This window comes from Paramacrobiotus metropolitanus, unplaced genomic scaffold, assembly GCF_019649055.1.
Source record: "Paramacrobiotus metropolitanus isolate TYO unplaced genomic scaffold, Prichtersi_v1.0 Parri_scaffold0000077, whole genome shotgun sequence".
NCBI lineage: Eukaryota > Metazoa > Tardigrada > Eutardigrada > Parachela > Macrobiotidae > Paramacrobiotus > Paramacrobiotus metropolitanus.
Genome location: NW_026570297.1, coordinates 614107 through 628340, shown reverse-complemented (window position 1 = coordinate 628340; position 14234 = coordinate 614107). Strand labels below are relative to the sequence as shown.

At 43.9% G+C, this 14234-nt stretch overlaps 2 protein-coding genes across 2 annotated transcripts; both read right to left on the bottom strand.

Moving 5' to 3' along the window:
* Positions 1-676: 676 nt before the first annotated feature.
* Positions 677-3152, bottom strand: LOC129595419 (uncharacterized). The gene is made up of 3 exons (XM_055492424.1): positions 2441-3152; positions 2100-2276; positions 677-1552 (listed from the first exon to the last, which is right to left on the bottom strand). Exons 1-3 carry the CDS (start codon positions 3104-3106, stop codon positions 890-892), a joined length of 1506 nt encoding a protein of 501 aa, XP_055348399.1. The 5' UTR covers positions 3107-3152; the 3' UTR covers positions 677-889.
* A 9194-nt stretch (positions 3153-12346) lies between these two features.
* LOC129595435 (uncharacterized) lies at positions 12347-13927 on the bottom strand. Its single transcript, XM_055492442.1, has 3 exons — positions 13855-13927; positions 13465-13641; positions 12347-13138 (listed from the first exon to the last, which is right to left on the bottom strand). The coding sequence occupies exons 1-3, from the start codon at positions 13870-13872 to the stop codon at positions 12521-12523; spliced, it is 813 nt and encodes a 270-aa protein (XP_055348417.1). The 5' UTR covers positions 13873-13927; the 3' UTR covers positions 12347-12520.
* Positions 13928-14234: the final 307 nt, after the last annotated feature.

Sequence of the window (14234 nt, the reverse complement as noted above, 5' to 3'; positions counted from 1 at the left end):
CCCTCCTCCTCGATGTGAGGCACACGGCAGCATGGATGGAGGCACCGCGTCGTGTGCAAAACGCAAAAGGTGGATAACGATGCTGCGTGTAATTTCTGGATGATGCCAGCTCCAGGAGTCTTGGCTTACCGGATGTTGTTAACGTCCAAAGTAGGGAAAACAGCCAGATGCTTCTGCTTTATGGTGGGCCAGATATCCAACGGTCGACCGTTATTCCAACAGCGAGGCGTCGTATATCCAGCAGCCTGCTCCACAAATTGCAGGAAAAAAAGGAAGATGCAGAAGATATGCTTCCATAATGAATCTCCATTACCCGATGGGCAAGCTCTAATTAAGAGCGCCGCGTTCAAGTAAAAAAACTCATACTTTGGCAAGGAAAAAACAGTGGGAAAAAAGCGAGAAAAGGGGTACAGAAAAGTTCTAGATTTATTGGCCGTTCGGTAGCTGTGCAGGCCAAGACTATTATAAGCTGTTAACGATAAATTACATACAGTATCTGACGATCAGTTTGAGTTCTTTCAGTACAGTTCGTAAGTCAAGTGCTTCTATATCGATTCAGGAAACTGATTTTTACATAAAAAACAACAGACCCAACTAGCGTTGGCTGAAATAATGTAGTGTACATTAAATACTGTACCTACATGTAGAGATAAAGTATAAAAAACCAAATCTGAAAGCCAAAATTTAAAAACGTACAAGCAATTTTGAGCATAATTCATTATAATAGTAATACTGTAGTGATAAATTATTACAAAAATATAGCTGGTGGACAACCACTCTGGAAAACATACGACACGTTAATTTCATCGTACTGATCGATGGAGCTCCATTTTTGACTTCACCAAAAAATATAAACCGAGTGGAAGAAACTTTCCATCGCGGGACGTTATTATCGACCCTTTTCCAGCCAAGGCTTCACGCCGGCCGTGAATAAGGTGCTCCTGGTAATCTGCAATTTACTGCGGCCCCACTCATCGATATCAGCCAACCAGGATCCATCCATGTCGCCAAAACTTTGGAATCCCTTTAATACATTATCTTTGGAAAAGTTCCGCGGAATGGCCAGCTCCACTTCCACCAGCAGCAACTTCTTACAGAGCGGCCACCACGGCGGTGGTTGCTCTGCTTGGAATGGCGGCAGAAAATCGCGATAATCGGCATCCTTTATATATGACAGAAGAATAATCTGCGGTTGGATTCCCAGCACTGTTAGCATGTCCTCTGTGATGTGTATTAGGTTACGTCTGGCATGATGACGTCGAGAGCGGTGCGGTTGAGTAACGGTAACTGTCAGGGATCGGATGGAACATGACCTGGTCTTCGCTGTTCCATACAACATCCATGCCAGTGTGGTCTCAACGTAGGTTGCCAACGGATCCAGTTCAATGAGAACAGTCGGGGAATGGATTACCAGGGCATCCCAGTCTCGACAGACGCGTCGGCACATTGCTTTTCTTTCTACAACGAGATACGACAACATTTCCGATAGCACTTCCAGCGGGAGATACCATAGTTGAGTAGCTCCCTCACTGGCGTCTGCGGGAACGAGTCCCTAAACAGAACGGGCTCGTAAAATAAAAGTTTGCAAAGATAAGGGTCTGAACACAAGAATACTGGAAGGTCGACAAACTGGATGGGAAAAATTCACAAGCCGTTCGATGATTTTTGCTTAGGTCTGCGTACGTACTTATAGCAGAGAGCTTATAGTCTCATGGCTGGCATAAGCACTGCCATCATGGTGCCGATGCAGTGATGCACTAATTGTAAATGCAGATTATGAGCTCTTCTATGAATATAATAACTAGAGTTTTTTCTATGGCACGCCTTGTTCTACGGATCGGATTACTGCAGTTTGTATAATGAATATTATAATTATTCTTTTTGATACCCGGTGATTGGCGCGGAAAAGAACAGCCTATTCAGTTCTCACGGAAATGGTAGTACCGTAGCATACTATCTCTGTAGAGAAGCGGTAGAGCATTAACTGGATGTACGCAGTACGCACAAAGAATACTTTATTAAATAATATAATGAATGTTCTCGTGTCGACATCCGAACTCAGACTGAAAATCAGGACGCGTATTTTATGCAGCAGTTACCTTAAGAGAGTGTACATTGAGACGACGGGGCTTGACACAGGAATACCCGCTTCCGGTATCGGTAGTCAGTTTCTGTCGTTTACGTTGCTTCTCGTTTTTGTGGCAAGCTTCAATTCGAATTTCTCGTTTCCTGTCATGATAATCCAGTAAAGAATCTGCGCGGCGCAGACGTTCCTTCTAAAAGACAAAACGTTTTTAGTTTTTATCGGACTACAAACACAAACACATGATGAATTGCAGGCCAAGGCATTCCTGGTAATGACAGTTGCCGAGTTTAGCCACGCATACGCGAACGCAGGTTTGCACAGCAAACACGAAATCAAAACCGAAGAAACTCTTACACATCTCGCTGCATCAGTTATACGACTGCGCTTCCACGCACAAGCATAATGCAGAATCATAATGCCTGGCTGTACTTCAATACGGACGAACATAGTGTGTGTCAAACGATTCCACATATCCCGAAACCCGCGCCTTTTTGCCAGGACTAACACATCGGGGCACCATCCTAATTCAACGCGCTTCTTGTGAAAATACAGCTGCCCAATGGGGAATTTATCGCAGAACTGCGATGCCGCTCGTTGTGTGGCGTCGCTCAGCACCGCCTTCTGTTCTAAGGAGCACACGGCTTCTGTTACGCGAATTCTGTCATGATCAACGAATGCCAGCGTGGGCTGCCCATCGAATTCCACCTCCACTAGAACGTAGGTGTACATATAAGGATCGTGTATCCGGAAGAGTACTTTAGCAGGATACCAACACCACGGCTGATCGGTGCTGCGCTGACTTAAAAACTGCACGCAAACACCAACACGACGGGGGTCGTCGTTGGTGAATGCGACGCAACTGCTCAGTGGGATACGATCAGCGTGGTGGCCAGTGTATCCGAAGTCCACAATTAAATCCCCATCGTCTTCAACGACATCGACTATCATTCCGTGGCGGATAAGCCCATTTTCGTCTTTCACGTCCACGACGCCGTAACGCCAAACGCCCTTTTTAAACATATTTCGCCAATTTCGGGCTTATGGATGCTAAGATATCAGCATAATTTAATCAAGAAATTTCTCACTATGCACCTGCCATACTCGTATCGCTACTAGAACCATAGTAAACAAATTATACGGATAATAATTCACTACGCTGGTACAGTACTTACCCGGAGGGTAGAGTATGTACATGTTGTGATTAATTTTGTCGACATTATGCTGTGGTCCATCTCCTGTGTGCACGTGTGGTCAGCAACTACCCTGCCAAGTACAGTAAGTGGTCTTGCAGCCGTTCAGAAAACTGCCGCCTTTATCCGGATGTCGCACAACCGGAAGTACTTCCTTATTTTGCAATTTATAGCAACGAGTGCAGAAGTTTAATCAGGCGTTTTGGTGCTGGTGTACGGTGGTGCAATGGATTTATGTTTTATGGGTCTTCCGAAGACATACTTCATAAATGATACGCAAATTAACTACCTGGACATATCTTCCTTGCTGAGTGCCAGTGGTAATTAAATTGGTTCGCTGCTTATGCTCTTATTTTTGTTTTGCTGTACATAACCGGCAAAGCGTACTATTCCTTGAACAGGCAGTCTACAAGACAATACGAAAATTTAATAACAACCCGATAAGAAAAGTTAATAATACATGTTCAACGATATCCTTGCAAACAATCGATTCAGTAAATTAACCGTCAGTATATGAAATTCGTTTTAGAGTTCCATTAAATATCCCACACGTCCTGTAATCAATCGCATAAAATGATATTGTATCAGAAACCAAATGTACGTTTCTGATAATGTCGTAACGTTATTTGCGATATCCATGCTAAAAAACTCAAGCGCTGCATTCCAGCGTATTTTTATTCTATCGACCACTGTACTACCCAAGTTCCAAACGATGGACGTCATTGTCGATTACTGCGAAGGACCTCTGGAAATGTGCACCACTACGCCCCGGTCGAGGTAAACGATAATGTGCTTTTGGTAATCCGCAAAGTATTGTCCCACGGATTTCGCAACCAGAATCCATCCATAGTGCCACTGCTTCGAAACCCCTTCACCACATCTGCTCTGGTATAATCGTACGGTTTGTCCAGCACCACTTCCACCAGCATCAACTTCCTACAGACCGCGAACCACGGCGATTGTTGTTCGGACTGAAATGGTGGCAGAAAATCGTGATAATGGGCTTCCTTTAAGTGTGACAGAAGAATTATGTGCAACTTCATCCGCAACGCTGTTAGCATTTCGTGTATGACGTTAACCACCGCACGCTCAGAAATCCGGTCGCGGTGCTGCTGTGGGACGGAAACTATCAGCGTTTGGTTGGAGTTCCTGGAACCGGAAGCTGACCAAGTCTTCGCTACTCCATACAACATCCATGCCACTGTTGTCCGAATGTGGGTAGACCCCTGGTCGATTTCAAGTAGTAGGCTTGACGGTGAATGGACTACCAGCGCATTCCAGTCTCGACATACTCGTCGGCAGATGCCTTTTCGTTCTACAACGAGGTACGACAATGCTTCGGAAAGAACTTCCGGTGGCAGATACCACAACTGAGTTGCTTCATCGCTCGCCTCTTCGGAAACCAGTCCCTAATACAATCAATATCTTGTAAAAAACCCAACGGATCCACATTGACCTTTTAGCCGTTAGCGAGAATTCATAAGCGTTTGATGGTTTAATTTGATCTGCGTGGTCTGGTGCCGGTACAATACACATGTACAAAGCGGGTGACTGATTATTTTCTTAATCGCGTTTAATACTTGTATGTACTACGTGCTTAAGACGAGGGGTACCCAACATATGGTCCCCTTGCGCTAATTTTTAGTGTGCACTCGGTGGTTAATGTGCGGTTAACTTGACTATTGCCGTATGCCACCAAGATGTTGTGCTAACATCTGAGAATTTTTTTATAAAGTTTTGTGCGGTCATTAACAAAATAATGAGGAAATTAATTTTCTGCTTCGACCCCGGTAAAAATATTCACTATTCACCCGTTTAGGACGATACATCGCCTTATGATAGATCTTGATGTCGACTATCCGTTGCTGGGAGGGTTTTCAAAAATTCGAAAAAAACGCTGTAGAACTATCAAAAACAAAATTTTAAACCAAAATTCCGTACGAACGCGACGTCATATCGAGATAAAAATTAGTGCAACGGATAGCGCGAGTAATTGTCTTCCTGTTCACTTTGATGCCGACAATGTACACTATAACAGGAATATCTTCTTGGACTTGATAAATTAGAAACCACTATCGCGTCAAAGTTCAGTACAACAGGCAAATGACCATTGAAGCTACGCAGAGAGCATTCTGTCTGCCAGCCTGCCGGCACCCATTCGGTCAGCCGGTCAGCCCACGAAGACTGCTTGACCACAGAGCCGATTGCATACAAACCGGGCCGTGGGGCGAAAAGCATATACTGTGTATCCTGCTCGTAGCGTAGTACAGTACATATTTTGGAATTTGCGATAAGCAAGCGGCTAGTACCCATGCTATAGATACCATGACTCGGAGGCACCGCGTCATGCGTTTGAAAGGAATGCTTGCCTCTTTCGCCTTGCGAAAAACTGCACGCGCGATGGACCGGCCCCGGGCAGACACAGGGCAGACCAAATTCTCCCTTCTCCTGTGATTCATCCATCGTTTTACCTCTCGCATGTGCATGTGCACTTGCGGCCTACCGATTGTCACTTTTGGTAGTCGGGCCCGTCTCTCTGTGACCATGACTGTTCCTAGTAAGCACAGTCTTAATTGATTTTTAATTACTTTTTATGACTTGTGCTCGCGATTTCTTGGCATGTGTACTAGTCCGGTTGCTTATCGCAAATCAGGTATTATAAGGAGCGAAGGGTCATGGCATGGAGCTCGGCAATCTGTGTTCCTCGCGTACCATTACGCAAAACTCGCAAGAGATAAATCATATGGCTTTTAAACCACGGGGCCGCCAAGGTGCGAATAAAGTACAGTAAAATAATCACAACTACAGGAAAACAATGAGCGTGTACAATGTCACTGTAATTATTGACTTTGTTGCTGCTGCTAATATGCTACCGCCATGATAATAACTGGTGGGTAAGTCTCTAAATAATCTTACATATTAAGCGGCAGGAGTCGTAACGCGACCGCCTCCAAATTGCTTTCATTGGTCACAACCTAATTACTTACTAACCAAAGTGAACATACTGAACAAACTCACAGACTATACTGAACCTGCTGAACACACTTACTAAACAAAATGAATCAGCTGAAACCAACCAAAACCTTGGTGAACCAACTGAAACCAACCGAAAAGTTAATGAACCGACTGAACCCAATTAAAAACTTTCTGAACCAGCCGAACTCAACCTAATCTTCACTGAACCAACTGAACCCGACCAAAACGTTAGTGAACCGGCTGACCAACCAGAACCTTACTGAACCAACTGAACCCAACCGTAAAGTTAGTGAACTCACTGAACCCAATTAAAACCTTTCTGAACCAGCCAAACCCGCTTCAGCGAACCGACAGCGACAGAACCCAACCAAACCGACTGAACCAAACCAAAAGTCAGTGAACCGACCTTTCCCAACCAAAATTTTACTGAACCGACTGAACCCAACCAAAATCTTACTGAAACAACTGAAACCACCCGAAAACTTAGTGAACCGACTGAACCAAACCAATATTTTACTGAACCGACTGAACCCAACCAAAATCTTACTGAAACAACTGAAACCAACCGAAAAGTTAGTGAACCGACTGAACCCAACCAAAACCTTATTGAACCGACTAAACCCAAACCATGCTGAACCAAATGAATCTGACCCAATCCCTATTGAACCAACTCAACCCAGCCGAAGAGTTGGTAAAGCGACTGAACATAACATTAATATTAGTGAACCAACTGAACCCAACGGAAATATATTATACAACCTCACTTAACAAACTGAACTTGCTGAACACACTAAACCAAGTGAACTTGATGAACAAGCTTACTGAACCACCTAAATTTACTAAACCGACCTACCAAACTTAAAACACATCTGAGCCTATTTAATCACTTACTAAACAAAGTCCACTTGCTGAAACAAATTACAAAATAAACCTGCTGAATACACTAACTAAACGAATTAAACCTACTATACGGACTTACTAAGCTTACTAAAGAATCTAACTTACTGAACATCTTACTGAATTAAACTAAATTATTTCATTAATTTCCCACTAAATAAACTAAATACAATAAATTAAAACGAAATATCTTAATTAAATAACTAACTGATCAATAATTTAATAAATAGAAAAATAAAAGTAATTAATTTCTTATCAACTGAATTCAGTTAACTAGATCTATAGCAATTAATAAAAATAATTAAAATTACATAAATAAAATAAATAAGTTAAATAAAATAACTAACCTAAACAAATTAAAATTAAATTAACAAAAAAATTCAAATAAATTAAACAAGCGGCTTAGGAAGCAACTACACGAGAGTAAGCGGCGTAACGTAAGCACAGGAAAGTAAGTGACGTAACGTAACCAGACGAGAGTAACCGGCGCAAAGTAACCACAAAAAATTGAGCAGCGTAACGTGACCACAAGAAAGTGAGCGGCATAACGTAACCACAACAAAGTAAGCGGGGCAAAGTACCCACATGAGAATGAGCAGCGTTACGTAACCACAAGAGTGTGCGCGGCGTAACGGGAGCACAGGAGAACAAGTGACGTAGCATAACCACACGAAAGTTACCGGCGCAAAGTAATCACAAGAAATAGAGCAGCGTAACGTTACTACAAGAGAGTGACCGGCGCAAAGTAACCACGAGAAAGTTTGCGGCATACTGTAACCACAAGAGGAGCGGCGTAACGTAACCACAAGTGGATGAGCAGCGTCGCGTAACCACAAGAAAGTGCGGGCGTAACGTGAGCACAGGAGAATAAGTGGCGGAACGTAACCACACGGAAGAAACCGGCACAAAGTAACCACAAGAAATTCAGCGGCGTAACAGAACCACAGGGGAGTGAGGGCCATAACGTAACCACAAGAGCTCAAGCGGCGCAAAGTAACCACAAGAGTGTAAGCGGCGTAACGTGAGCACAGGAGAATAAGTGACGTAACGTAACCACAAGGGAGCAACCGGCGCAAAGTAACCACAAGAAATTGAGCGGCGTAATGTAACCACAAGATTTTGAACGGCGTAACGTAGCCATAAGAAAGCCAGCGGCGCAAAGTAACCGTTAGAGAGTGAGCAGCGTAGCGTAACCACACAAAAGCTACCGGCGCAAAGTAACTCCAAGAAAGTGAGCGGCGTAACGTAACCACAAGATTTTGAACGGCGTAACGTAGCCATAAGAAAGCCAGCGGCGCAAAGTAACCGTTAGAGAGTGAGCAGTGTAACGTAACCACACGAGAGCAACCGGCGCAAAGTAACCACAAGGAATTGAGCGGCGTAGCGTAACCACAAGAGAGTTAGCAGCGCAAAGTAGTCGCAAGGGATTGAGCGGCTTAACGTAACCACAAGAGAGTGTGCGGCGTAGCGTAACCAAGGGAGACTAAGAGATATAACGCAAGCACGCGAAAGTTAGCAGCGCAACGTTACCACGCGACAGTAAGTAACCATACAAGAGTATAGGCGGCACCGCAACCTTCGGTGGATACCGCGGCGCTACGCGCCGCGGTCGTTGCTAGTAATTATTATACTCTATATTATAAGCATAAAAAACCAGAAGCGCTTATCAGACATTACAGTACGAATACTGTATTGTCGGGTAACAGTTTTACGACACCGATTTTCTAGTAGCCCATAGCCTGACTGCACCTTAAAAATTAAAATTTTGATTATTCGTCCTTACCTTGAGAGAATGCGCTTTATGGCGGCGGCGCTTAACACGTACAGAATCATTTCCGGCGTCGGCGGTCGACAGTTTCGGTCTCTTAGGTCGCCTTTCGTTTTTGTGGCTTGCTTCAATTCGAATCTCTCGTTTCCTGTCACAATAATCCAAGGAAGTTTTTACGCAGCGCAGGCGCTCTTTCTACAAAACAACTACTTATTTCTACAGTTCCTAAACACATGAATTATGGGCAAAACGGGCATATTTGGAATGAACGTTAGAAAGTCAAAACGACACGTGCAATTAGTAATCACGAATTTGCCGTTTTTTTCGTTGACAGGATTGTACTGCATCAACGTAGCCTCGAAGCCTTTTACTAAATATACTTCTATCTATAGATAAAATGATAAATAGTTCCATAAGACAATCTTACTAGCTCTCGGTGGCACTAAAAGCTGCCCAAATTACATGTAGCATAGACCAAAACCAGGTTCAATAACGGACGCTGTCCCAAAAACTCTGATATAAATTCGCCCTTACACATTTCTCTGCGTCCAGAGCACGTTTGCGTTTCAATGCGGAAATATAAAGCAAGAATATCTCACGCGTATGCGGCTGCACTTCCATGCAAACGAACATGGTGTGTGTTAAGCGGTTCCACATTTCCCGAAACCCGCTCCTGCCCGCCACTGCCAGTACGTCAGGATACCAGCCCAACTCGACGCGCCGTTTGTGAAAATACAGATGTCTAATAGGGAAGGTGTCATAGAACCGCGTACGTGGTGTGCCTGCGCCTAACGCCGCTTTCTGTGTCAGGGAATGCACTTCTTCTGTCACACGGATTCTGTCATAGCCCACGAACACCAGCATGGGCTGTCCATCGACATCCACTTCGACCAGGGCGTGGGAGTACATATCGTTCACCCGGACCAGGAGCTTGGCAGGATACCAACACCACGATTGATTTGGACTTCGCTGATCTAAAAACTGCACGCCAACACCAACACGATGATTGTCGTTAGTGGTGAATGCGACACAACGGCTCAGTGGGATACGGTCAGTACGGTGGCCAGTGTATCCGAAATCCACAATCAAATCTCCACCGTCTTCAACCAGGTCAGTTACCATGCCATGGTGAGTCAGCCCATTATCGTCCTGGACGTCCACGACGCCGTAACGCCAGACGTCCTTCTTAAACATATTCGGAGATTGATGGGATTTCGTAATACAACTGCAATCAGATTTTATTTATGTAAATCAGCTGCAAAGCACAACCAAAACGAACGCGATACATCGTTAGCGGTTTAGCCAAATGCGACCTCTACGCGGGCGTCGCAGAACCGGAAGTACGAGCCTATTTAAGGTTACCCCTATTTTGGCTTTTACCGTTCGCGAATGTGGAGATCCTGCGATATCGACTCGAAACTCAGTCTTGACCATTCTAAAGTGTTTCTTAGTTAAAATCATGAAAAATTCAACCCCTGTAACCAGTATCATAGGTTCAATAGTAAACTTTAAAATTCAAGATTTGGTAATTCCGCTTAAAAATTAACTAGTCTGACTAGATTGAACTGAGATTTTTTGTTACCGGCCTGTAAAATATAAAACGCGATTCTCCAGCACCTTGCGAGAGCTTTTTTGGAAAAAGTCCATTTTAAAGTTGCAACTTGCAAAAAACACTTCGTTGGTTGCTTGATTCGACAATAACTCGAGCAAAACCAACTTTTCTCAAAATCGCCCTCGCAATTAGACTTTTACGATATCCATACATCCACTGTCAAAATTTCAAAATCCTACTCTATTCCGTTAGTGACTAGTTAATTTTCAAAGCCTATTAACCGCATTTTTAGCTGTAGGATTCGAAAGTTCATGCAGGGATAAATCTCATTTGAAGATGTTGGCAGTCTCAGTTCACCACACACACCACGTAGGAATAGCCCGAAAGACCAACTAGACAACCGATTGTGCGCTGCCCAGCTACACTCATGTGTGATCAAAGTCTTTTGTCTTCAGAGTTTGCATCAATTTTGCTACGGTTTTATGACCCAGTAAAACAAAAGATACAAATCGCAAACAGGTGCTCTCCAGTCTCCATTCATTTGACTGCATGTCCAAATCTAATCGCTTGCATATACGCAGGCATGCAAATGGTAAGCCGGGCCGGTCATTAATTACAGTGCCAAAATAGGGGTAACCTTAAGCAGACGCGTTTCAGCGGCATTAAACTCGGCGTCTGCCGTCTGGACTTTGGAGTTCAGAAGTCACCGCAATTGAAAACGTTGTTATCGTTGTAATTTTGTACTGTATCTGAGCATCTGCATAAATACGAGTACAAGCTGCTACAAGTAATTATAAAGTTGATACGAGTAATTATAAGGTTGATGCTGTAAATGTATCCACGAGTAAATACGGGAGTTGGGTGCACTCAGCGGCGCCACTGGTAATAATTAAGTAACATTAGGTTTTTGAAAAAGGATTTTCTCCATAAAATTCAAAGCTGGTGATATGGGAATAGATGTTGTAGAAGACTCATAGATGGTTCGGCACGGGAACTGAAAATTTGATTTGCAGAGGTACACAGACGAAGTAAGTGTCGTGTTAGCCTGTTACAGTAGGGTTTACCAGATTGTACCCGCATCATCTTCATCTTTCACGCCGTATCGCCAAACGTCTTTTATTAAACACAAAATGACGCATAAGATTTACTACCAGTAGAAAAGAAACATGTAACAAAACAGGTAGAAGTTACAAAACTGCAATCTAAACAACGACAGGGCAAAATAACCGAAAAGGTAAATGCGGCTAAAAAATTTTCTTAGTTAATGATTTTTGAAACACGACAAATCTGAGCTGGCAGTACCGTACAAAACCGTTGCACCGCTCTCCCAGGCGGTGGCAGCACGCCCGGAAATGCATCAGCTGGACACTGGGCATCCCCGTCACGTTGCAGCACGGATGCGTAACTAAAATGCCCTATTTATATTCGTTTTGATTTTATTTTGACAGAGAAGCATCGGACATTCTTCTGAGTGTGGCCGAAGTACTGCACATCATCACATGTAAGTATGTAACAGTAATTTACAAGTTAATAATTTCATTTTTCGTAAATGTAGTACTGCACGGAACACGTGGTGCATAAAAAATTAACGTCGGTCATTGGTTCGTCTTTATTTTTCACTCCAGAAATGGTGTCAGCGTCCACCGGATCACCGATATGATATATTCCTGACATGTGTATGTTTTACAGGTGATAACGCACACTGTTTTGCATTGATAACGCACACTGCACAAGATGCTGCAGCATATTGACTTTCTGGGAGCTAATAAACTAATTGCCTTCTGTGGCAGGTAACAAGTGGGTGCGGCGATTCCAGTTTCCACAATCAATTCCACAAAACGTATTGCTGAGTTACTAATACGTTGTTTTGCAAAATCCTTTGGAGTGCATGACTTCGTTTTTCAACATACTGGTAGCAATACTTGAAACTTGAATGTCCATTCTCAGGCATTCTATACAGTGGTCAAGCGTTACCATACGAAGAACGTCATAGTACAGGACGTCATTGTCTCAAATTGTCTGTATACCCTCACTGGCTCGCACATGCTCCGCTACTCCTTGGTCGAACAAATGGTGCTTCGGTTAATCCGCAATGTATCGCAGCTCCATTCATCCTTCGTCTTCAACCAGGATCCATCCATGTTACCACACCTTTGAAAAACCGCAGCCACATTTTCTTCGGTGTAGTCCAGCGGAATGGCCAGCACCACATGCGCCAGGAGCAACTTTCGACAGATCGCGGACCACGGCGGTGGAGTTTCCGATTGGTACGGTGGAAGAAATTCGCTATAATCAGCATCCTTAATATGTGCTAGGAGAACAATCTGCGCTTTCATCCGCAACGCTGCCAACATTTGCTTTACGATGGGGATAACATAACGGCTGGCAAAAAAACAGCGATCCGGATGGATAGCGGCAAATATCAGTGATCGGATGGAATTTGACCAAGTCATTGCTGTTCCATATAGCATCCATGCCAGTGTGGTTTGAAGGTGCTTCGACAACGGATCCAGCTGAATCAGAGCAGATCGCGAATGAACGATAAGTGCATCCCAGTCTCGACAGACGCGTCGGTACATCGCTTTTCTTTCCACAGTGAGATACGACAAGGTTTCCGTTAAAACTTCCAACGGCAGATAAGACAGGAGGATAGACTCAGAGCCGAGTCCCTAAACGCAGAGATTAAAATACGTAAGCAATACCTTCGGCCTGCGGGTGGTTGTTTATTACAACATTTTAACCGAGCGAGCTCTAGTACCTCTTGGTAAACGGCGGTACTGGATTTGGAGACTTATAAAGGTGCGCTTGACGACGCCTTAAAAGTACACTCGTAGCATCTCATTGCACTCACAAGTCATAAAGATTTACGTGTAATCGCGATCTTGCATGTGGATCGCGATATCAACCCATCAAATAAGAAAAATTAAAAACTAAGATTATCATGCCTATACCTACATCCGACTGCAAGTTTGCAACAAAAAATGCGCATTTATACCTTGCATTTGAGGGATTGCGCGCTCTGACGGCGGCGTTTGACACGGAGAGAATCACCACTCACACTCAGTTTCTGCTGTTTACGTCGCTTTGGGATTTTGTAGTATCCTTCAATTAGAATCTCTCGTTTCCTGTGGTGTGAATCCACTAAGGAATTTATGCGACCCAGATGCTCTTTCTGTAAAAAAAACTGCTTATTTTTTCTTAAAACAACTGCATAAGTTATAAGTATCATGGTATGTGTTTATGTTTTCTGGTAACGGCCTTTGGGAATTGGCGATGACAAGCTATTTAAATGCGCCCAGTGGTCGCCCACCTATAACCAACCACCTGTGGCTGTATGCATATATGCGCCAAATATGCCACAGATTAACAGCAAACAAACCCTTACACATTTCGCTGCGTCCATGATACGATTGCGCTTCGACGCACAAATATAATGCAAAGTTATCTCGTGCGCCTGCACTTCGATATGGGCAAAGATGGTGCGTGTTAAATGATTCCACATTTCTCGAAATCCCCGTTTCCCCGCCATGGCTAACACGTCGGGAAACCACCCTAACTCGACGCGCCGCTTAAGAAAACACAATTGTCTGATGGGAAACTTATCGTAGAACTGTCCTCGTTCAATGCTTATCAGCACCTTCTCCGCCAGGGAACACATTTCCCTTGGCACTCGGATGCGATCGTAATTCACAAACGCCAGAGTGCGCTGTCCATTGACGTCCATCTCCACCAGGACGTAACTGTACTTATGCGCTCCGCGATCGG

Coding starts and splice junctions, on each gene's coding strand:
- LOC129595419 (XM_055492424.1), bottom strand. CDS start 3,106: ATGTTTAAAAAGGGCGTTTGGCGTTACGGCGTCGTGGACGTGAAAGAC. Junction 2,277..2,440: donor TAACTGATGCAGCGAGATGT/GTAAGAGTTTCT, acceptor TTTGTCTTTTAG/AAGGAACGTCTGCGCCGCGC. Junction 1,553..2,099: donor TCAATGTACACTCTCTTAAG/GTAACTGCTGCA, acceptor CGTTCTGTTTAG/GGACTCGTTCCCGCAGACGC.
- LOC129595435 (XM_055492442.1), bottom strand. Junction 13,139..13,464: donor CGCAATCCCTCAAATGCAAG/GTATAAATGCGC, acceptor CTCTGCGTTTAG/GGACTCGGCTCTGAGTCTAT.